At 36.3% G+C, this 25,649-nt stretch overlaps 1 protein-coding gene across 1 annotated transcript in view; it reads right to left on the bottom strand.

Moving 5' to 3' along the window:
• Positions 1-233: 233 nt before the first annotated feature.
• DNAJC24 (DnaJ heat shock protein family (Hsp40) member C24) overlaps positions 234-25,649 on the bottom strand; it is a gene marked incomplete at both ends in the record, with an annotated part of 56,691 nt that continues 31,275 nt past the window's right edge. The window contains 3 exons of the mRNA XM_080690550.1: positions 234-364; positions 4,587-4,655; positions 18,368-18,506. Of these exons, the coding sequence (XP_080546676.1) occupies positions 234-364; positions 4,587-4,655; positions 18,368-18,506 (339 nt within the window). The remainder of the gene's footprint in view (positions 365-4,586; positions 4,656-18,367; positions 18,507-25,649) is intronic.

The following is a 25,649-nucleotide window of genomic DNA, read 5'->3' as shown; positions in this document are numbered from 1 at the left end:
TCCAAGAAAATTTATAATTTAAATCATTTTTGTGGCAACTTGTAAATATTATTTATAAATACATAAAAATAACTGAATTTCTTATTAATCTGAGATGGCCTCTGTATGACAGTCTTTTACCTTCTTCACAAACAATAACAGGGCTCACAGAAGAATCGTTTCCATGAAGCTTATGTGGCCTCTCCTCATTGTATTTGGCTACATGGTGAATGGATTCCAAGCAGTGAACCATTTTAGTCACAATGGAGGAGTTCTATAATTAGTGAACATGTATCACAGGAAATCAGGTTGACTTCTTCCACTTCATCCTTGGAAACACTGTATTTTCCACCACATCGGCAACTCAGAGAAAAAGAACAATCATCTGCAAAGAAAACAAAGCTTCAAATGCTTATAAAAAAAAAACTACTTTGCTGATATCTTTAAAAAGTGCCATTTAATCTGTAGAAACTGCGAAAGGAAAGAAGCTCAGAAAAGATAAAATATATTTAAAGGAGAACTGGAAAAACTTTCTTACACGGGGAAGGCAGTATTTCTAGAAAATTATTCACTAAAGAAACTTATTTGTAGAGGAGATGGATTGAAGCTAGGGTAGAAGGGATATTCAGAAGGAACCTATGAAATTTATTTCAAGATTCCTATTAAAATTATAAAAATTCTATTAAAATTCACATAAATTGTATATTCTCAACAATATATTTTTGAAAAATATTACAGTGAAAGGAAAAGAAAAACAGCTCTGTCTGTCTGTCTGTGTCTCTCTCTCTTAGTTTTTTTTTTTTTTTTGAAGTACTGGGGATGGAACCCAGGGGGCATTCTACCACCAAGCTACACCCCCCAGCCCTATTTTTTATTCTTTCTTTTGAAACAGGATCTGAGTTGCAAAGGGCCTCACTAAGTAGTTGAGGCTGTCGGTTGAACCGCGATCCTCCTGTCTCAGCCTCCTGAATGCTGGTATTACAAGTGTGCACCACCACGCCCGGCTTCTTGTCTCACTTTTTATAGAGCATGATATTTTGTTTGTAATCTATCTTTTTAGAGAAAAATGATAATTACTTTATCAGCTAAACATCAGGATGCTTCCTTTCTGTTATCAAATGATTTAAAAAATCCTGACTCCAATATATAATCACAACGTCATAGCATCAGTTTGGGTTTTTTGCTGCTGCCTGCTCCCTAGGGTATGTATTGTATTTGTATCTGTTTGCTTGGTGTCTACAAATGATGTAAAAACCAACAGGAAAATCACCGAGGTGAGACACCCAAAGGAGTCTAATTGTGAAATTTTGTCTGTCATCATCCTAGGAAGTTTAAAATCTGGAGTCCTTTGACATAACAATATCTGATCTCTCTGGTCTTTCCTTTTACTATTTCTGGAAAGTAACTGTCAAAGAAAAGTAACTTATTGATTATAATAGCTGTTTTACCACTATCACAGGTTTTATTTATTAGTGATAACAAAGTAAACCTCAAAGGACTCATAATTTCCCTGCAATCAAATATCTTCACTTCTAAAACTTGATGATCTCATCATATACAGTATAAGAGATTTTTTTATCAATAAGAAAAACATAAATCCATTCACTCAATCCTGGTTTTTAATTTTTCACAATGTTTTTTCTCCATAAGTAATAACTTATTATTGAATTCAGAAACAAATCTTCCCTAAGTCAACATATGTACTCTAGAGCATGTTTTCAAAGTGAATTATTGTTACTAAACTGTCTGAAAATATACACTTTTAACTTGATTTTAAGCGAAATCTCCCTCTCTTGTTTGTGTTTTTTTTTTAACCACCTCACTGAGCACAAAGAGACAATTTGATATGACATGTGGTTGGTAAATGATACAGAAGACACCAGGGGCTACTGTGGTGTTTTGGCATAGATAATTCCAAGTGTTAATGCTTACTAAAAATTCACATTTTATTGAACTTTCTTATTATCAGGTTCTTAAGGTGCTTTTTTAAACAAAGTATCACTTTAAATATAATGAATGAAGATCAACAATATGAACAGGTTTTGTAACAGGTTAACTGGAAGAGGTTTTGTCTCATCTTTCAGTCCTGGATATGCCCTTGAAAGGTAGTGAAATGCACCCTTAGATCCCGCCCCTGGTCAAACAGCTGACATGCTGGTAACATCTTTTATGTACAGTTTCTTCAACTTTCCTCCTTTCTCGGATCTTCACTTGGCAAGGCCATTGAAAATGACCCTGAAGGAGTCTAAACTATTTTATTACCACCCAGTTAATCACACTTTATTTAGCCTTAATGCTGACTACTCTTCCCAGCTGGAAATTTAGTTCTAAACTTACGGTTAAGTTTTTAAATAATCCTTGCAAGAGTAATGACTTCATGTAACTTGCTCAGTATTTTCTCTCAGGAGGATAAGGATCATGTTCATCTTTACAATTGAAAAAAAAAAAAAACCCTAATTTAATTAGTAATAAAAGATGTTCTATACTTTTAAGATTAAGTATCTGTTTATTACTGATTCAGTGACTGTAGATGGTATTCTTCCATATCTTATTTATGAGGTGTACTTTAGAGAGGCTTATGGACAGTAACACATTTCTTATAACCCTTGATTTCATGCGTTGGTGTTTTCACTTATATCAGAAAGTTGACTAAAATATGCTTGAACCACTAATATGTAGTTTTAATTTTAAATATTAGTTAAAACTACAAAGGTAAAGGGAAATTTACCAAATTTTCACTTTTTACATTATTAGAGATAATTAATAAGTCAAGTGTATTAGCCTTATCTACAGTAAGAGTTACTAAGAGTTTAGCTTATGAACTTAATAAGAGTTTAAACATGCAAACACCCATACATATATACTGATTGCTAAGGAAGCAAACTTTATTTTTAAGAATATATTTAATTAGGTCTCTGTAATAAATGACATGTTAATTTGTCCCTCCACAACTACAGATGATAAGCCTGTTACTGTTGTACGGTTGTCTCAATAGTATGTCTTCCTGTTTATTCTGAAGAGATGATCTCCAACACTGGGAGCCCTAGTTACAAAAACCTAAAGCTTTCCAATTATTCACTAAGAATAAGCATTTCGACTCTAGGATTTCATTAGAGTGGTTGAGGGCAGATTAGTCAGTCAAATAGGCAAAAACATGGTTCCCCTTCTAAGTCAATATGGCTTTTGACCCACTTCTTTGAAGTACTAACTTAAGAGTTTGCTATTTTAAAAGTAAATTTGGTTTCAAGAAGAATGACTTCATCTTCTACCATCCATGCTCACTAAAAATATTATAAGCCTTTAGGGAATTTGTACCCCAAACTGGAATTAGGGGCTAAGTGTATACAAAAGTTCTGCGAAATAGTAAGATTTTCTTTATTTGTCCAGAGAAACATGGAAGTATGATACTAATTACTTCCATTTAGAAAGAAATATTTTCCTAATTTAATGGTGTCTAACCAGAGCAATTCAAGGAACTTTAGAAAAATGTGTATATTAAATTGGATTAAATAAAGATTTTAAATTTTAGCCAGGAATGTTGGTGCACGCTTGTAATCCCCACGCTTGGAAGGCAGAGACAGGAGGATCGCTGTGCTGGCTTAAGAGACCCTGTTTCCAAATAAAAATATAAAATAGGTCTGGGGCTGGGCGTGGAGGCGCACGCTTGTAATCCCAGCATTCAGGAGGCTGAGACCTGGAGGATTGCAGTTCGCGGACAGCCTCAGCTACTTAGTGAGGCCCTCTGCAACTCCATGAGACCCGGTTTCAAAATAAAGAATAAAAAGTAGGGCAGGGGTTGGAGCTCAGAGGTCAAATGCCCCTGGGTTCCATCTCCAGACCCCCAAAAAAAAAAAAAAATAGGTCTGGGAGTATAGCCCGGAGGTAGAAGGGCTTCCAGGAACTCCAGTACCACCACCACCACCACCACCACCACCACCACCACCACCACCACCACCAAAAAAAAAAAAAAAGATTTTAAATTTTTTTAGTAGAAGAAAAAAGGAAATGACTTCATGGTAGGTCAAATGAAGTGATTTTTCTTTTCCTTCTAAGTAAAAGAGCATAACATTACAGCCCTGTCCTGACAGTTTATGATTCCCATATATAAAGTAAAAATTCAAATAGGAATTCATCTTAATTGTCAACATAAAAAGGAATAGAAAAAAATTAAATTTACCATTTTACAGAAAGCAATACAAAAACCAAAGTAGTAAAAATGGATAAAAAAGAAACCCTTATGGACCCATTATCCCTGCTTTGTTGCATATACCTTTAATTCCATTATTTGGGAGGCTAAAACAGGAGGATCACAAGTTTGAGGTCAGCATCAGCAACTTAGTGAGATCCTGTTTCCAAATAAAATAAAATATGCCTGGGGTGTAGCTTGGAGGTAGAATGACTCTGGATTCAATCCTCAGTGTATCACACACACACACACACACACACACACACACACACACACACACACGGTCAAGCAAAAGCACATGTATGGAAAACAAATTCATTATTTCTTTTTAAGATTTCCAAATACTTTATGAGGTTTTGCTCCCTGCAAAAATTAATATTTTTACTCACTTTAGATGAAATTGAAAGAAAAAAATTCTAACCTTCATTCCAAGACATTTCTTCAAGATATACTCGAGCATCTACTGGTCCCATATTTCTCAACTCATCTTCTGTAAAATATAAAATAAGACACTTATTCTGATACTTTAACTAGGAAGGATGATGAAAGGCAACTAGCATGACCACTATAATTTTAAATTTTAACCTACTACTTTTGATAAAATGTTAAGGCTGACTTCCCTAAAAATATCCAGAGCATAGCATTTCCTATAAATTTCAGTAGTAAAAATCTATCCTTTTTTTCACAAATATGCAACATGCAAAAGCATGAAATCTATTTGATGATTCTTTGTAATCAACTAGTATGCTCTATTTTGTGAGAGACTATGTAAGATAAATTGGCTAAGAGGGAACTATGAGTTGGGTAAAAATAACTCTGTGAACCTTTGTTGTAGTATTTTACTAACTTTTTCACCTTAGGTGTAAACAGTTTTGTTTTATCCCTAAGACAAGTATCTCTTCCTTGTTTATTTACTTCAGTAGGATTGCTACTGGACTTAATTGTGTCTCCCACTCCAAATTCATGTGCTGAAGCCCTTACCCTAGTGTGACTGTAGTTGGATATACAGTTTTGGTGGGGTTTTTTGGGGGGAGGTTTGTGTGTGTGTATGTAAGTAAATGAGGCTAAAGAAAGCCCTAGGGTGGGGTCCTAATCCAATAGGATTAGTAGCTTTATAAGAAGAGGAAGAGAGTTGGGCGTGGTGGCGCAGGCTTGTAATCCCAGCATTCAGGGGGCAGAGACCTGAGGATCACAGTTCATGGACAGCCTCAGCCACTCAGTGAGGCCTGTTGCAACTTAAGTGAGAGCCAGTTTCAAAAATCAAAAAGACTAAAAAATAGGGCTGGGGCACAATGCCCCTAGTCCCCAGTCCTCAAAAAATAAAAATAAAAAGAAGAAGAGTAAGAGAGAGTTGTCTCTCTGCATATGCCCTCATATGGAGGAAGAGCCATATGAGGACACAGCAAGCAGCTTTTGGCAAGACAGGAAGAGGGCCTTCATCAGAAACCAAACTGGCCAACATTTTGAATTTGAATTCCCAGCTTCCAAAACTGAGAAATAAATTTTGTTTAAATTACCCAGTCCGTGGTTTTCTGTTATGAGAGCTCATGCTGACTAATGGGTGTTCTAATAATCGAATAAGATCAGGCTAAAAATGCTTTAAAAAAATAGAGCTCTACCCAAATGTAATGGTAGTCCTCTCAGTCCAACAAAATAAAAAACTTACAGAGACAATTATTTTAATATTTCTATAACCCCATAGCACAACTGTTTTTTTGTTGATGTTCTACTGCTGTTTCTGAGAAATATTCCTGTACAGATGAAAGGTCGAAGGGAGCCTAGAATCCACCTAAATATAGTAAGAGTACGATCTTTGCTTTTAAAGGCATGTTATATTTCCAGTATGCTTGTACTCTTCTTCTAGAAGTCAATGTTTTTTTTTTTAACTACTAACATCCACCCCCCACGCCAATGAAATTTTCTTTAGCTGTCTCACTAGTCTCCTGTTCAGTTGCTGAGAATGCTTCCCATTGTTCTGTTGTGTGAATGCCTGCAACTTAATTATATTTAATAACTGCCTGTTCAAAATTTATTGGTGAGTTACACAATTTTAAAATAGATGAGAAGATTATACAATATTTTGAACTCACCATAGTTTTCTATTAAGGTATGTCAAATATTATACCACTTCATATTTACTGGGTACCAAGAGTCTATTAAACTGTCCCTAAATCCAAACGCACAGACTTTGTCTACTGGTACAGAGAGTTCCTCTGTATCTCTATGCCTTCTGAGGACCATATGCAGAATACATCAGCATGATGAGTAATTTCTGAACAAAACAAAACAATTTAATTTCTACATTCTACATGTGTTATTCTATTTTTTCTACTTAAAAATTTTTCAGTCTAGGGTGATTTTGTTTGAAATACCCCCCCATGCCACTCCTGAATGGCATGGGGCCATAACGGTCTTCTTTTTAATAAACTTCTTTAAACCCTCAAAAAATTTCAATCTAAAAGCCTAAATTATGGGGAAAATGTCCATTTTTAAAAATTTTCAACCCAAAAAAGTCTCATTAATGGGGAAAAAAATCTTATGTTTTAATTTCTTACTCAAAAGGACCAAAGTAAGTTGCTAGAATTAGGAAAATTAGATGCTCTTTAAAATTTGAGGAATAGCAGTAATTGAAGCTTAAAAGATCCCATTAGGGGAAAAATAGGTGTCATTAATTTATAACCACACTGCCTATATTCCGGAGCATCTTATAGATATCTAAAGCATCTGAGGTGGAGAGGTGCTTGAGAATAAATTCAGAGGCATTCTACCTCTTAGCTACACCTAGTCCTTTTGTATTTTTATTATGAAACAGGATTTTACTAAATTTCGAGGCTGACCTCAAACCTGTGGTCTTCCTGTCTCAACCTCCCAAGTACTAGGATTATAGACATGTGACACCATACCCACCAAGGACACTCTTTTTTTCTTTCCCCAACCCTCCCTCTTAAGCAAATTTGAAGTCAACTAAAGCAAAGACAAGACAGGGATAATGACAAGATGAATCAGCTTTCTCAATCTAACAATTCTTGGACATCTGTAATATAACAAAAGGGAAATAATTTGCAAATATAACTGCTAAGCGAGTCACTTTCCTATAGGTTTTCTACTAGGAAGCAAGTGTTATTCTCACCTAGTTACTATTTCATGTGCAATCCTTTCTATTATTCCACCACCTAAAATAGTGACTTTTACATTCTATTGCCTTTTCTTCTATGTAAAGGAATTTTAGCTACAGATTTCTTGGTTTAAAGATGAGCACAGACCATATCTTAGGAAAAACAAAAAAAAAATCTTTAGTACCTTACCAAAGGTCAGAGTTCAAGGAAACATTAGAATATTCTCATTCTGTGGCTGTCTAAACTAGATATTGACCTGGTTATTCAATACCAGGTGCACATAGTCCCAAGTTTCTATGGAGATTCTAGTTTTAGAAATAATTACTTGACATAAGCCGGGCGTGGTGGTGCACACTTGTAACCCCAACATTCGGGAGGCCGAGACCGGAGGATTGCGGTTCGCGGACAGCCTCAGCTACTTAGTGAGGCCCTCTGCAACTCAGTGAGACCCGGTTTCAAAGTAAAGAATTAAAAATAGGGCAGGGGCTGTAGCTTGGAGGTAGAATGCCCCTGGGTTCCATCCCCCGACCTGCCCCCCCCAAAAAAAAAAGAAAGAAATACTTGACATAAAAGAGAACATTTCCTATGTTTCTTCCTAATGTGAACTATGACAGGCAAAACTTCCCTATGGTATTAGGGACAAGAGAGTAAGTCACAAGGGGCCTTCTAGTTAAATGGGTGTGCTTGCTGTGAAAGTCTATCAAGCTATATCCACTTAGATTTCTGTACTCCTTTGTGTGTATGTTACACTTCAACAAAAAGTTTTAAAGGTAGTATGTTGAAACTCTAGTGGTTATATTTTTTTAAAAGAAATAAGAAAAGTTAAAGAAGAGTCTTATAAGAAATAGTATATTCTTTGAAAGGAGGGTAATCTAACAACTTCTAAAAAAGGCTGGGGATGATTAACTCAAGGGAAAACTGAATCCTGGGAGCACTGTATAATGAGCACACATACAAGTAAAAGGTGAATCTAAATGTGGGCGGTGGGGGGTGACCAAGATCCTTTGTTGAGAGGCAGGTGTCTGAGGATGGGGCAACAGCAAATCCTGCCCCCCCTTCAACCCCCATTACAATTAAAAGGAAGGAGCACAAACAAATCAGTGTGGCTTTTTTTTTTCCTTTTTAAACAATGATCACTGCTTGTCCACCATTGTAGTTATAATTAAAAAAACTTAATTCTTCTCTATCCACTAAAGTAAATCACAAGAAGCCTGTAATTAGCTTTGATAATTGTTTACTAATCAGGCACCAGCACCTTCAAAACAGATAAGTTAGTTTTCTTTTGTAGTATTTTATATTACAAATGTTTTGCTCATTGCGGTGAAATATTTTAATAGCTATCTATAAAGGCAAATCCTATCTCAAAATTCTCCCATTAATATGATAGTATTTAAATGTTGAGAAAATAAACTGATTTAGTGATTAACTAAAGAACCAGATGCAAGATTTTGAGACTGGACTTTTTGCTACAGAATGGTAATAACTATTAAGAAAGAGGGAGGGCACAACCCTTTAGAAAGAAATAGCATTGCTTGGCATTTGGTGTAGTCTCTCTTGAAGTCCAATGACACTATACATAATTTGATTCTTTAGAAATAGATGGGTTTAACTTTTCCTGAGCTAGTCTGTTCATCCCCTGTGCTGTGTTCACAAGCTCAGCCAAATAAGGAGACAAGAAAGACTTCCAAATTTACTTTCTATGTAGAAAGCGGTGCGTCATAGAGAGAGGTTCCTAAGGAATATAATGATAAAATCAAATAATTTATGTGGTTACTTGAAAAAGAATCTCAGCCTTTAGAAGCATGGGCCCTCCTGACCTTGTGTTCTATTGGATTTGTCTGACAACAAGAGGTGAAAGAATTCGGTGGCTCCATTGTCTCAACAGTGGGATCTAAGAAAACACTGGCAGGACTCATCAGAGAGGTTTATGAGCCTACAATTCAAAGAGATTAAAAGAAAAATCTAGGGAGATTCTTTCACACTGAAGAATAACATTAAATAACTATTAGCAGCTTGGTTCAGTAAAGCTTACTAGAGCTCTCGCTGGGTCATTCACAACTTTCTAAAAGAGGAAAGGGTTTTTTCAGCTCCATTTGGGAATCAAATATTTCTTACTTCTTACAAGACAATGGAATTCAAGTCTTTTAAAACTTCCTCCTAATGATAGTAAGATTTTAAAACAATTCTTTGTTTAATGTTAAATAATTATATTTCCAATCTCAGGATACTTTCCAACTGTAGCTACAATTAAAAAATAATCAAAAATTATTAACAGAAGCAAAAAGTTATAGGGGAGAGCAGCTTCAATTTGCTTATTCTGGCTGAGTTATTTAAAAGTGTCATTCAATCCATACTGGCTAAAAGACCAAGTTCATCTGCAGCTCTCTACACATTATTCAGATGTGGCAATGTCATCTAATTCTGGTGGTTATGTCTCCAAAATGCACTGATTTAACAATGAGTCCACTGTTTTTAGTTTTATGCCATTTCAAATGCTTAAAAGTTTATTCCAAAATTAAAGATGTGTGTAAGTTAAATGAAAACAGTAGTGTCTTCTTTTAGGTCTAACTCAGTCTCTTGCTGTCTCAAAACCAAGTAATTTAAACTCAAACAGTAACTTAATTCTTAAAAATAATTTCACTAAACACAAGCAAATTTTTCATTTAGGAAGTAACGTAAAAGTCCACTTCCTTGTCTTTATCATGTGTCTGCTATTTGAAAAATCTCTGGTAAGAGACAGAGAATCAGGCAACATTTAACTTGAGAATTATTTATTAAATCATAAAGCCCTATATGCCTTTTCCCAGATGAAATTAAAGTCACAATTTAAAGCTTTCCACACTGAAGAAAAATGACAAACTGGAGATTGTGAACCTCAAGATGTAGAACTTTTGTAAGCTAGATGAAAATCCAGTGCTCAACAAAGGTCCTAAATGAGACCCAAGAGCTGAGTTCTTTCTGTTTCACTACAGAACAGCTGGAACAGCAGCAGGTATAGACTTAGCCTCTTGTTCTAATCCTCAAAAAATGTGTCAGCCCCAACTATTTAGAACTAAAATAGTAGACTGTGTACATGACCCATACAAAACTTGGAAGCCTAGTACACTGATTAGAAGTCAGAGAAAATGGTTTTGAATAAATTACTAGCTCTGTGACCTTAGTCAAATTACTTAATCTCTCTGAGCTTTTAACTCTTTCTCTGGGAAATAGATATTAATACCTTCCTCACAAAGATACTTAAACAATGTTTAAAAGATAATTACCAAACTACTAGTGCTCAATAAATACTTAAAATAACAGCTATTTGAAGTATTGTTATCTCATAATTTTTGCATTGAACTGCCTATATAGACCATAAGAAATGCTAAAAGCCAAACCATTACTAGCCACAGGGAGAAAAGCTTCAGGTTTCACAGTACTGGAAGGCACCAACTCTTGACCTTGTCTGGATCTGTAACAGTGTTATGAGGGTTGATGTCCTTCGTTATTCTCAGCTGCCTTAAAACTGACCCCTTGTTATCAAAGCCATAGTCTATATAACTTTTTAGTACCTACAAAGTATCAAACACAGATCCAAAAGCCAGGAACCTGGGGAAATATTTTTCAAAATCATTTTGTGGGTTAAATTCAGGGAGTAGAAATCATGATGGATTAGAATATCAGGAAAAGCTCTGGAGGGAGGAAGGGGTAGGGTGGTGATGGGAAGGCTTAAGGTGTACCTTGAAGAAAACATAATGTGAAAAATAAGAATAGAAAGGTATCCAAGTGATGAAAATAGTATAAGCAGACCTTGGAGTTCCTGAATGGACCAGATATGATTCACCTTAGTTTTGCAACGGATGATGGAGTTGGGGAAAATAACAGGGACACACTTAAAGGTCCAGGTAAAGGGGCAAATGTGTTGCAAAGGAGGAGAGTTTTAAGGTTGTTCAATAGAGCAGTGAGACAAAAGAAAGTGAGCTCAACCAAACCATGAAGGTCTGGGAGAAGGCGGCAGCAGAGAATGAAAGGGCATCAGCAGCTGAGAAAGTCATCAGGGCACGTGTTAGGATCTGCGGATGGACTACTGTGGCAGCTGTGAGAGTAAATGGTTAAGGAAAAGCAGTAATGCCACTGACTTCTCCGATTCATTGGTTGTAAACAAAGCAAATCAGAGGTAACCAGATTGTGGTAGAACCCAAGGTTTCAAGTCGGTGGGAAAAACAAAGAGAAAGATGACCTAGTATTGGTTTTTGATCCACTGATTTCAAATGGGTCAATTAGTCAAGCCAAAATCGGGAGAGAAGTTAAAGTTGGAAGCAAAGACTTCCTTGAAATTCTGTATTTCTTAACTATTAAGCCAGATCCCCAAACTGTGTTCAGGTACACATTTTCAATTATAATCTTGCCTAGAGATTTCTACGGCAGTATTTGGAACTAGCCAAATTTTTATTCAAAATTGATAAAAATGATCGTAAGCTATACTTTTGTTGCAAAAACAGTTATTTGCATTCAAGTAAAAGTAAAATAATGTGAGTAGTCACCTTCCTTTGACAAATAAGATGAGGCAGGGGATCCATACAGAAAGTTTTATCTATACTCTCTTCTCCTACTCAAGATAATGCTAGTCCCCAACTGTCTAGATGAATTTTCTGCATCATTTCACATACTTACTTTTCCTAGAAACACTCACCAAAAAGCACACCCCCTGATGCTTATCTTCAAGTTTTTACCTGGAGCAAATTTTTACAGCCAATTTTAAAATTCCTAAAATCAAATGGAATACTAATATGACCATAAATGGAAACCCTATTCTGACTAATTCAAGTATTTTGTGAGGGTCAGCTTTAGGACATAATTTACATGATTATTTACTGGCCTTAAGACATTATTCCTAACAGTTAACCCAAATCCATTTTATCTACATTTAAAAGTATGTTATTTCTTCTATGCAGTTTATCTAACAGTAACATCCTTTCCAAGAGGAATTCTAATTTCGAGCTTAAGAAATTTAAGTGTTGATTTAGTTATAAATGTTAGTGGAGTTTTAATATATATTCCTAATTTGATCCAAAATTTCCTAATCTTCCATTTTAAACTTTTATCCTAATGAGGGGATGAGGTAAACTGTTAATATAACAACAGAAATGACCTACCTTATCTAGCTAAGGAGAGGGACTGATAATATTTGAGCAAAGGCACACTCACTTTAAAATAGCTAAATCCCTCTGAATCAGAGTGTTTTTTGGGTATCTAAGTAATTGGCCAATTGGTAGAGTGCAGGTAACACGTTGACAAAATAATTCTCTAATAGAGCGCGAGATCAGCCAATGATCCCCAAAACAATCCATTTATTTTTAAGCATTATTTAAGCTAATTAACTGCACTTACAGATTTTTCATGCTATACAGCCACTGAGACATCAGAGGTCTGTATGACTATCATTACAAAGCTATTGAATCATGATCCATATTATTTTCCCAGGACATACTTCTGGTTTTTTAATATGCTTAAAATATGAGAAAACTCCCCATAAGATTTATAAAGGCACCAAAATCTATTCCACAGATATTATTCATGTGAACATTTTATAAATCCTGAAAGGGTTTTCCAAATTATCTGGTTGAAATGCAAAATCCCATCTTGAATAACTACATGCTTTTCAGAGGAATGCTGGAAGCATCTTTAGAAACAATAACGTAAATATGCCAACTGGAACTAATTGATTAAATTCACTAGTTAAAATTGCTTTCAAAATGTATAATCTCTGGGAACTAAATGTTACTCATCTTTCCTTAGATTTGATTTTCTTTGGCTTGGCAAACACTGCCCTAAAATGTCAACTAAGAATATAGAAGAAGTGAGGGAGGAAAAAAACAACAACATATATTTCATCTGCCCTAGACTATTACTTTTTCGTCACTAGAAATAATCCATTTGTAATTTCTTTTGAGAAGCATAGAAACATAGATGTCCAGAATGCCTTTAAAGTATCTTTAGGTAATCATGATAATGAGCAATATTGATAAAGCTTGCCTTAGAACAGAGCACCAACTCAGAGCTGTGAAATATGAAAAAGCATTCAACATCAGCCAATAAAGCATCTCCTCTCTCCTTTCTATTACAGAGCTTGAATGTATTTTATATTACAAGTTAATGGCAGGCAGGAAACAAACATATTTAAAGCATACCCTATGAAAAGAAAGTTTTACAATGAACTATAACCACATGTCAAAGGAGTTCTGTATAACAAAGCTTTTTCCATGTCCCCAGGGGGTGACCCAGAAAAAAGAGTGCTTTGACCTGGTTATAACAATTCTCTCTCTCAGTAACCTATCCTGGTCTTTAACAAATTATCACTCTCAAAGGTTTCCCTTCTATCAAATTAAAATCCAAACTCATAGACTTTTCAAGTTCATTTCCTTTTTTTTTTTTTTTTTGAGGAGCTGTTTATTGAAGATGGGTCATAGTAAGAGTTTTTTTTTTTCTTTCTTAGAAGCCCTAGTATGAAAGGCTTAAAAGTGGCACATTATATATTTTTTTATATTTACTTTTATTTATTTTATTTTATTTTATTTTTTGCAGTACTGGGGATTGATTCCAGGGCATTTTTCCTTCAAGCTCCACCCCCAGCCCTAATTTTTTATTCTTTATTTTTTTGAAATAGGGTCTTGCAAACGGCCTCACTAAGTACCTGATGCTGGCAGCGAACCTGGATCCTCCTAGCTCAGCCTCCCAGGTACTGGGATAACAGGTGTGAGCACCACGCTCGACTACAAGTTATATATGTTTAAATATGAGACACCTGTCATAACAGTAAACCAATCTTCATTTAAAATTGAAATGAAGCAATCAATATTTAAAGCCTCTAGTAAAGGATATATTTAATACTTATATCTGAGGTATTAAAATTCACAAAAAGTTGTATTTCTACTGTCCTTCTAGAATAGTTCAATTAAACAATCATCTACCTGAAAAACTTGCAAAGCAAAGTGGTATTATATAAATTCCAGAATATTTGTCTGAATTGTAAATCAGGCTCACCTCTTACTTTCAGTGGTTTGTCTAAACGTCACTGTGATCTCACCAATGACCTCCAAGAGTGCTCTGTGATACAGTAGGACATGGGTGCTTCCATTAAAATTTTAACTCAAAACTGAAAAGAAATCCACAATACTAAGACCACTTTGAATGTGTTATTTGTACTCTAACACCTCTGAAACTTTCCTTTATGCAATTCTAATTCGCTAATTCTTTCCACTGCAAGTCCCCACTCTATACCCCAGCAAGAAAGGCTATTTCATGATTCCTGATCTCTCTCTCTCTACCCTTTCTCCTTGGACAGCAGACTCCTGGTCAAATTCACTGATAGGTTCTTTGTAGTACACAGGCTGTGAAGCAGCAAAAAAAGTAGAGTGGCATTGAAAATACATACTCTAAACTCTTCAGGCCACAGTTTTGTATGAATTATCATGATCCTAAGTAAATTGGCACAACACATTGTAAAGACTAGTAAAGATGTACAAAGACACCGTGAGGGAACCATCATCTCCAGTGAGCTCAGTGGCTCTCCAAAATAGATCACTCCTCAGATACAGCACACACATGTGTATTAGATTCAATACTTTCATGGAATTTATATCACCTGAACTCAGATTAAAAGGATATATCTAAACTGGGTGCTGAAACAGAAGGATTGCAGGTTCGACACCGGCCTCAGCAACTTCACGGGGTCCTTAGCAATTAGTTCAAAGTAAAAAAAAAAAAAAAAAGAAAAAAGAACTGGGGTATAAATGAAAGGCCAAACACCCCTGGGTTCAATCACCAATACAAAAACAAACAAACAAACAAAAAACAAAAAATAACTATGGACAGAACACATTCTCAAATGAAGCCAATCTACATTCTTTTGCAAAAAGTACAAACATATTCACTAAAGAGATATATAAACCAAACAGAAGATCCATTATTCAAGCCATAATTGAAAATCAATGCCAATTCTTTAAAAGGTACAATCATCCTGTTTTTAATTTTTTTTAAAAAGTCTCCAAGTCTTTCAAAAAGTAGAAGAACCTTAGTGCTATGAATAAATCATTATTAAAACAAATACTCTTTTTTTTTCAGTGTATGTTTTTTACCCTTTTGTCAAAAATCAATTGGCCATAAGTGTACAGATTAGTTTCTGGGTCTTCTATTCTGCTTCACTGGCCTATGTGTCTGTTTTTGTGCCAATACCATGCTGTTTTTATTACTACGGCTTTGTAGTATAGTTTGAAGTCAGGTATTGTAATGGCTCCTGCATGATTCTTGTTGCTGAGAACTACTTTGGCTATTCTGTTTTTTTTGTTGTTCCAAATGAATTTAAGGACTGATTTTTCTACGTCTGTGAGGAATGACCTTGGTAATTTAATAAGTATTGCACTAAATCTATAGATCACTTTTGGAAGAATAGCCATTCTGATGATATTTAGTCTGCCATTCCAAGAGCATGGAAGATCAACAAATGATGTTGGGAAAATTGGTTAACCATATGCAGAAAAATGAAAATAAACCCCACTTTCTCACCCTGCATAAGAGTCAATTCACAATGGATCAAAGACTTGGAAATCTGACCACAGACCTTACAGCTCCTTGAAGAGGGCATAGGCCTATAAAACATAGGCACTGGTAAAAACTTTCTCAACAAGACCCCAAGGGCACAAGAAATTAAATGGAGGATCAATACATGGGATTGCATTTAAACTGAAGCACTCTGTACAGCAAAGGAAACTATCAAGAACTTCAACAGAGAGCCAACAGAATGGGAGATTTCTGCCAACTCCTCCTCCAATAGAGGACTAATATCTAGAATATACAGAAAACTCAAGAAACTCAAAACTATGAAAACAACCCAATCAAAAGTGGGCAAGTGAACTAAATAAGTATTTCACAAAAGAAGAAATTCAAATGGCCAACAAATGTATAAAAAAAGTTCAATATCATTAGCAATCAGAGAGATGCAAATAAAAACTACCCTGAGAGTTCATCTTACTTCAATGAGACTGGCAATCATTCAAAACATAAAAAACAGCCGGTGTGTTGGCACATGCTTGTAATTCCAGTACTTGGGAGGCTAGGACAAGAGGATTGCAAGTTCACAGCCAGCCTCAGCTACTTAGACCCTCTGTAACTTAGTGAGACCCTGTTTCAGAATAAAGAATGAAAAATAGGGCTGGGGGTGTAGCTCAGAGATAGAATGCCTCTGAGTTCAATCCCTAGTACTACCAGTACCCCCCCCCCACACACACACACACACTAACTACAAATGGAGGATATGAAGAAGTAGGAACTCTAAAACATTGATGGTGGGATTGCAAATTAGTGCAACCACTTTGGAAAACGGTATGGAAGCTCCTCAGAAGAATGAGAACAAACCTACCATAGGATCCAGCAATACCAGTTCTGGGTATCTACCCAAAAGAATGGAAACAAAACTACCAAACTAATGCATCTATGTATCTATGTTCAGAGCCCCACAATTCACAATTGCCAAACTATGCAACCAACCAAGATGTCCATCAACAGATAAATGGATTACAAAACTACGGAATATGTACACAATGGAATTTTACTAAGCCATAAAGAAGAATAAAATTATTTCATTGGCAGGGTAATGGATGGAACTGGAGAACGTTATGCTAAGTGAGATTAGTCAGTCACAAAAAGTAAAAAATTGGATGTTCTCTCTAATATGCGGAAGCTAGGGAGAAAATGGGTCATAGGAGAAACTCTAAACTAAGAAGGAAAATCCACAGATGAGCAAATAAGGCAATCTATCTGAGGGTGATGAGAGGGGGTAAGAGAGAAACTCCCTAATGCACATGACATACATTCATAAACATATCAAAGTCAATCACTAAGCCAAACATGAGAAGGAGGGAGGGGGAGAGAATGGGGTGGGGGAACTGGGGAAGGGCTAAATGAGTAATGTGTGCATGTATGTCCCTACCATCTTGTACCCCACTAACATGTATGATTACAATGCAACAATAAAAAAAAAGAAACAAACAGCTTACCAAGTTTTTTCACATAAAGGTATTATACACTAAAAGAAACAATTTTATTGGTACACCTTCCTCTGAAAATAAATATAGGATACAAATACCTTATAATGCTATATTTAGACATAAGGCCTTGATTCTCAAATCAAATTTTCATAATCTTAGTAGCAGTAGCCTTAAAGTTGTTTTGAGATTTGATGGTGTGCCAACATAGGGAATGGGAGGGATTCAATAACCAACTGCAGAGATGGTGAGCTTTTATCAACACATCCAGCCAATACTGAGCCTCATGTGCTATTAGACAGAGCAATCGAGTGTTTTCCCCACAGGCTGTAACTGATTATTGACTCCCTCCCCACATTCGCATGTAGGGTCTATACTGAAGGTCCACACAGAAGGCTGAGGGACTCCTGTCCCAAGGCTAGTGCTGAAAGATAGCCTGTCACTTCCTGTAAATGCAGACCATGTGTGACAAACCCGACCTACATTTCTCTCTTTCTTTCTCACAAGAGCCGGTCACTGTTTTAAGAAGCTATTTTCAAAAAGCAAAAAAGAAATGTCTTTTAAAATTACATACGCAAAATACACTCCTAAAGTATCGTTTATAACCCTCTCACAAGGAATAGTTTATCCTGGAGGTAATCCTGAAACGTAGCCTAAAGTTGTCTCAAAGACAGCAGAATGCTTTATGATGTTATCCTACACAGCATCTTTTTGTATATACAGTATATGGTCTGTATAAAAGTACTATAATTAATATTATAACCTATAACATAATTAAATACATATAAAACATTAACTAGGAATGTGCAGTTAAACATTTTTTTACTTATAAATACCAGCTTTCATCGCTTTACAAGAAGCCACATTCTAGTAGTTTCATTAACTTCTCAGTGGACACACAATAATCGCTACCAAGAATAGGGCATAATTAAAACAATGATGGAGTAGAGTAGTAAAGGTGGCAATAAGTTGGTGCAAATGCTGGAAAATGCTCCCCAGGAAAGGCTACAGACTGTGCTTCAGAGAGCTGCCCACGGCTGTGGCTCCTCACCACAAGTACCTACCATGGCGCTGCAGGTCATACTCTTTTTTGGTCTCTTCATTCCCTAGAATTTTCCATGCCTGATCAATTTCGATGAACTTCTGTCTACATTCCTCCACTGTTCCTGCTGGCACATCTGTACTTTGTTTATCTGGATGATACTGCCAATCAAACATAAGGTGTGGGGGTGAGTAGAGAGAGTTGACTGGGGACAGGTTAAAAAAATTATAAATCTGGGCTTGAGTTAAGAAGGGCAATGAGAAGACGAAAACTGACATGCAAGGCAATGAGACGACAGTGTTGGGCACAGGAGACAACTGCCAGGTTAATTAGACCATTGGAGTAGCTATAAACCCACCAGTGACATGATCTGTCACAACGCGCAAAGACAGCATTTTCTGGATAATTTGCTCATGGAATCATTGGTCTCATGGACAATTTACCTAGAAAGGATGAGTAACACAACAGAAATAGGTACGTGCAGATGAACAGGTTGTGAAAAAAGGAAAGCACAAACTCTGCAGTGTAAAACTTCCCTTATATAATAAGCTTGGCTGTAGGTACTACTACAAAATGGACTACTACATTTTTCTTATGAATCTAGATTATACAATCATGATTTAAAATAAAAAGAGTAAAACACCTTTCATACTCCTCAGTCCTGAAGATTTTCAAGCTACAAATTTTAAAATTTTTATTTAAAAAAAAACCCTAACTTGTGGCCAGACGTGGTAGCACATGCTTGTAATCCCAGCATTCAGGAGGTGGAGACTGGAGGATTGCAGTTCGTGGACAGCCTCAGCTACGAGGCCCTTCACAACTCAGTGAGACCCTGTCCCCCCCCCAAAAAAAAAAGACTAAAAAATAGGACTAGGAGTATATATCTCGGAGGTAGAATGCCCCTGGGTTCCAACCCTAGTACCCCCCCACACACACACACACACACAAGTAACTAATTTGTTATCCTGGACCAGATTTGTAAAACAGAACTTTTAAAAATTCAAAAAAACTTTGTCTGTGTGTGTGTTAGGGGGGCACTAGGGTTTGAATCCAGAGGCATTTTACCTCTAAGCTAAACCTCCTGCTTGATCTTATTTCTTATTTGGAAACAGGACTCACTAGGTTGCAGAGGGCCTTGCTAAGTTGTCGAGGCTGACTTCAAACCTGCAATCCTCCTGTCTCAGCCTCCCAAGTACCGGGATTACAAGCATGTGCCACCACACCCAGCAATAGAACATTTTAATATAAGTTAATTCAATAAAGAATATTTCTCATTGAGTTTTCTAACTCTAAGAATTTCTTAACAATGTTTTCAATATGCAGTAATTTCTTCATACTTATTTGGTCAAAATCAGAAAGTTATGTACCAACCCATTGACTCTCAAATGCTACTATGTGGTTTACTGAGTAACTCACTCATACTATTCCCTCCCTTCCTTTTCTTTTCCTACTATTCTCCCTTCTTTTTTTTTTTATCTAACAGCACTTCTAAATCGATATGCTATTTGCTTTTCAGCAGTCTCTAACTGAGCAAATGTAGGAAAAATTATCTAAATTTAGAAGCAATTCACTTAAAATAATCTGAGGGTAATAATAGCACATAGATATACAATTTTTCACTCTCAAGAAAATAAGGAACCACTTGATATATTACTGATAGAGTATTTATCCAGAATTTTGAACCAATAATTACTCTAAAGGTTCTATCAAGTATATTATACAACTTATTTTAAATTCAAAAGTAAACTTAGGAATTTCCTTTTATAGAACAGTTTTTCACTCTATTTCTTTTTTTCCCTTTTTTACAGGTAAACAGACAAATACTCACACACTTCATGACATGTCAATGTGGTTGGCTCAAACACTCCACAATCAGTAGTACAGTCAGACAATTCTCTCACTGACTGCTTTGCAGACATCAAAAGAGCACAAAAATTTATAAGTACCATGTTGTTTTTTATCCAAGTTGCTAAGGCCAGAGTCACTTAGTAAGTTGTGGTAAGAGGAATCTAAATGACTTTATTCTCAATCCTGGATTCAGAAGGTATTTAAGTTTTCATTTTATAACGTGGACTATTGCCTTTAACAATGAATTTATTTTTAAGGTGAACATCACACTGATGATGATTCTCACTAACATAGCAAAAACTATTCTGATATATGGTCACACAGAAGAACTAGTTAGCAGGCTGGGAGGAAGATTAGAAGGTGAACAAGAATTAGGCTCTGGCAAATTTCCTTTCTCCCTATGCCAAATACAGTAATCAACATTTACGGTTTTTTTTTTTTGTTGTTGTTGTTGTTTTTTGTTTTTTGTTTTTTTTGGTGGTGGTGGCAATGGGTTTCCTGGAAACCCTTCTACCTCTGGGTTACACTCCCAGACCTATTTTTATATATTTTTTAAAATTTGGAAACAGGGTCTCTTAAGCCAGCAAGGCTGGCTTCCAACCAGCGCGATCCTCCTGTCTCCGCCTCCCAAGTGCAGCGATTACAAGGTGCACCACCACGCCCGGCAACATTTAGGTTTTTAAACTAATAAATATAATCACTAAAGAAAAGGAAACTAAGGTTGTATTGTTTCATCTTTGTTGGCTATGACTTATCAAATGATCCTCATAATAGTTATTTGCATATTAAAGTTCTGGCAATCTCAAAAGTTGGAATATTCAAGCAATACCCCAAAGCCAAAACAGAGTTGGCTGTATTAAAGTTTTCTAGCTGACCTATTCCTGTAAAACTATGCAAAAATGATTTTTATAACAAGCTTCTTATGATTCAATATTATCATATGAAACACATTCAAATATGCCACAAATATATACATTTTATACATTTACATATTAAAACTTTTAATATATCATAATTATTAAGTAAGGCCCTAGAGAAATCATTCTACACTTCTAGTTCTACAGGAGTACAGCTTTAAAAATACATAACTTCTAATAGGCCACTGTAGAAAATCTAATTGATTGTCTTGATCAGATACCAATCTAACCAAGAAAGCTCTGCAAAACTAGGAATAAGTTCTTGACTGCCCCAAACTAAAATCCATCAATCACTAAATTTTACTATGAGTTGCATATCAGTTCTATCACAGTCAAAAGACAATTTAATCACTTTCTCTAATTTGGTATTTTCCTGATTACTATTAAATAGGTCACGCTCTGAGGCTTTTAAGTCTCTTCTGTTATGTTACTACAATTCATTATCATTCTATAACATCCATATAATAGGTACATTCCAATTAAAAATGCCAATTATAGCATGAAAATAAGTATGTCATTTGGCATGCTAAAGCCTCAGTCCAATCTGTCTTGACAGCAAGTTGCAGAAAAAAATGACGGTCTAAAAAGGAATAATAAAGTCTTTGGTAGGTTGATAATGCCCCCCCCTAAGAATCAAATGTAGAACCCTTGGTTCCTGCAAACTTTTCTTTATTTAGAACAAAAAGGAACCGTAATGGGGTGGGATGAGGAGGAGCATACACCAAGAGCTGTGTACATTTATGTCTGTATCCCACTGAACCTCACTATGATGTTTAGCTGCAATGCACTAATAAAAGTATTTAAAAAAGAAAAAAGGAACCTGCACATATAATTATGTTAAAGATGCAATCAGAATGTTCTTATAAGGAAGAGGCAGAGGAGAAGGTTGCGTGAAGATGGCGCTGGCCTTAAAGAGCGCCAAAGGTTGAAGAGACCAAGAGGTGGCTTCTCCTCCAGAGCCTCTAGAGGGAGTGCAGGCCTGATAATACCTTCATTTAGGTCCAATTACATTGACTTTACACTCTGGCTCTACAGAACAGTAAAATAATAAATTTCTGTTGTCTTAAGCCACCAAGTTTTAAAATCTGAAACAAAGCCAAGCATGGTGGCACACACTTAAAATACCTACTGGGAAGGCTGAGACGGGAGGATGGCAGGTTAAAGACCAGCCTTAAGCAATTTAGTGAAGCCTTCCACAACTTAGAGAGGCCTGTTTTTGTTGTTGTTGTTGTTGTTTTATTTTTGTTTTTTTCTTTGCAGGTCAGGGGATGCCCGGGTTGAGAGGTCTGTTTTAAAATAAAAAATAAGAGCCAGGAGTGATGATACATGCTTATAATCCCAGCACTTGGGAGGCTGAGACAGGAGGATCACGCAGGTTCAAAGCCAGCCTCAGCTACTTAGTGAGGCTCTCAGCAACTTAGTGAGACCCTGTTTCCAAATAAAATAGAAAATAGGTCTGGGAGTATAGCCCGGAGGTAGAAAGCCCCTGAGTTCCACTCCAGTACCACCAAAAATAAATAAATAAATAAATAAAATAAAATAGGGCTTGGGGTGCACAATCATTGGTAGAATGCCCCTGGGTTCAATCTCTAGTACCAAAAACTTGTAAATGTTCTTTAAAAAATTTTTTTTAATCTGAAATAATTTTCTATTGGCAATGGGAAAATAAGCCTCTAATCCTCGGTTTTGAGACTTTTCAATCCCAGAATGAATGTTTATCTTTCCCTGCTATTTTTAAGTCTGAGATGTATTTTCATTTATTATCACATCACCATAAAACAGCGACAGTCATTTCCCTCCCATTGTCAGTTCACTTTATTCTTATACCTTCTTTCTTATAATTCCCACTGGCCAAACCTTTCTACTCCTGAGATCCCAAAGCTAACCCCGGCGCAACTTCACTCATCTTTTATCAAATGGAAGACAGAAGTAATGTAAAGCATTTTGTACTCTAGGAGATTACTATTTAATTGAAAATTCAGAAACAGAAATAGAAATAGCATGGACTTCTTTCTACTATCAGAAAACACTAGCTAAATCTTAAAAACAACAAAGAATTTCGTGGAGATAAACAAGTAGAGAAAATATTGATATCACCTTAATTTATAAAGTAGACATTCTAAAAGTTAGTCTTGCGAAGTTTATTTAACTGACTTTCATTTTATTTTAGTACTAGTTGAAATACATTTAGATGATGGAAGAACTTAGTCTGTTGGAAGAAATGATGTCAAAACTAAGAAATCAGCAAATCTCAAACAAAAGAGAAACCTAAATAAGAAAGAAAGCAGGGTAGGGAAGGGTAAAAGGAAGATCTGAGGAAACGAAATGACCAATTTATGCTATGTGCATATACAAATATATCACAAGGAATCCCATTATTAGATATAATTACAAAGCACCAATAAAGATTAAAAAAAGAAATTGGCAAATCTTGCAATAAAGAGAAAATAAAATTTTAAAAATGTACCATTAACAATAGCATAAAAAGAAACAATTTTTAAAAAGTCACTCATGGGCCAGGCATGGTGGCGCACACTTGTAATCCCAGCATTCGGGAGGCTGAGACTGGAGGATCATGGTTCATGGACAACCTCAGCAACTTAGCGAGGCCCTCTGCAACACAGCGAGGCCCTGTTTCAAAATAAAGAATAAAAATTAGGGCTGGGGGTGTAGCTCGGAGGTACGATGCCCCTGGGTTCCATCCCCAGTAACACACACACACACACACACACACACACACACACACACACACACACACAAAATCCATTCACATCAGAAAAAACCAAATGGAGGATGAGTAAGGCTTCTACACTGAAAACTATGTAACACCACTAATAGAGATTTAAAAATATCTCACCAAATGGGAAAGAATAACATGTTCATGGGCAGCAAGAATCATGTCAATTTTCCATAAATTGATAAATTAATCCAATCCCTATAAAAATTACAGCAGGCAGCCAGGTATGGTAGTAAACCCTGTAATCCCAAATCTTGGAGGCTAAAATAAAGAGATCAACAGGTTGCAGCCAGCCCCTGCAATTTATTAGCAAGGCCCTCCACAACTTACTGAGACCCTGTTTCAAAATAAAAAATTAAATAGGACTGGGGGTGCAGCTCAAAAGTAGAACACCTCTGGGTTCAATCCTCAGTACCAAAAAAAAAATTTTTCCAGTAAGCTTCTTTAAAGAAAGAGGTAAGCCAGGCGTGGTGGCGCACACTTATAATCCCTGCGCTTGGGAGGCTGAGACTGGAGGATCACACAGGTTCGAAGCCAGCCTCAGCTACTTAGTGAGGCTCTCAGCAACTTAGTGAGACCCTGTTTCCAAATAAAGTATAAAATAGGTCTTGGAGTATATCTCAGAGGTAGAAAGCCTCTGGGTTCCACCCCCAGTACCACCAAAGGAAAAAAAAAAAGAAAAAGAAAGAAAGAGGTAAGATCATTATAATACTTATATTTCAAAAAATACTATAAAACTATAGCAATCAAATCTGCAATATTGGTATAAAAATATACGACTAGATCAGTGGAACAGAATAAGGAGTCTAGAGATTGACTATACATATATGGCCCACTGACTCAATAAAGATGCCAGAGCAATTCAACAAAGGAAGAAAAGTGTTTGTGTTAGACAGCTTTCCACTGCAGTAACAAGTACCTGAGATAAACTTCTAAGGAAGAAAGGTTTATTTGGGCTCACAATTCTGGAGATCTCAGCCTGTGATCAAGTGGCCCTATTGCTTTGGTCATGTGGTGGCAGGATCTCATATGGCAGAAGCACACGGCAAAGATCACCTTGTGGTGGCCAGAAAGCAAAGAAAGGAAGAGGAAGGGCCAGCATCTCAATAATCTCAATCAAGGGCTTCCACTAGGCCCCATCCCTATCCAATAGGAGCACTAGGCCTCATCCCTATCCAATAGGACCACTAGGCCCCATCCCTATCCAATAGGACCACCTGCTCAGGACCAAATTTGCAGCACATAGGCCTCTAAGGGACATTCAAGATCCAAACTGTAGCAGTATTTATATAACAAATGGTTTTGCAACAGCTGGATATCCATGTGGGAAAAAAATAACATTACACACTATCTCATTCCATATACAGAAATGAATTCAGGATTAATCAGAAACATAATCACACAACATAGAATCATAACGTTTCTATAAGGAAACAAATGAGAGTATCTTTGCTCCTTAGGATCATCATAGATGGACAGAAAACAAAAAGCACAAACTATATGACACAAAACTTATAAACTAAACTCAAAATTTAAAACTTTCCACTCATCAAAGACACCATTAAAAAAATGAATAGGAGCCGGGCGTGGTGGTGCACGCTAGTAATCCCAGCATTTGGGAGGCTGAGACCAGAGGATCGCGGTTTGCGGACAGCCTCAACTACTTAGGCCCTCTGCAACTTAGTGACACCCTGTTTCAAAATGAACAATAAAAAATAGGGCAGGGGCTGTAGCTCGGAGGTCGAATGCCCCTGTGTTCCATCCCCAGACGCGCGCGCAAAAAAAAAAAAAAAAAAAAAAAA

This window comes from Muscardinus avellanarius (genome assembly GCF_963383645.1).
Source record: "Muscardinus avellanarius genome assembly, chromosome: 1".
NCBI lineage: Eukaryota > Metazoa > Chordata > Mammalia > Rodentia > Gliridae > Muscardinus > Muscardinus avellanarius.
The sequence above is the reverse complement of the archived record's forward strand: the minus strand, read 5'-3'. Positions and strand labels throughout refer to the sequence as shown.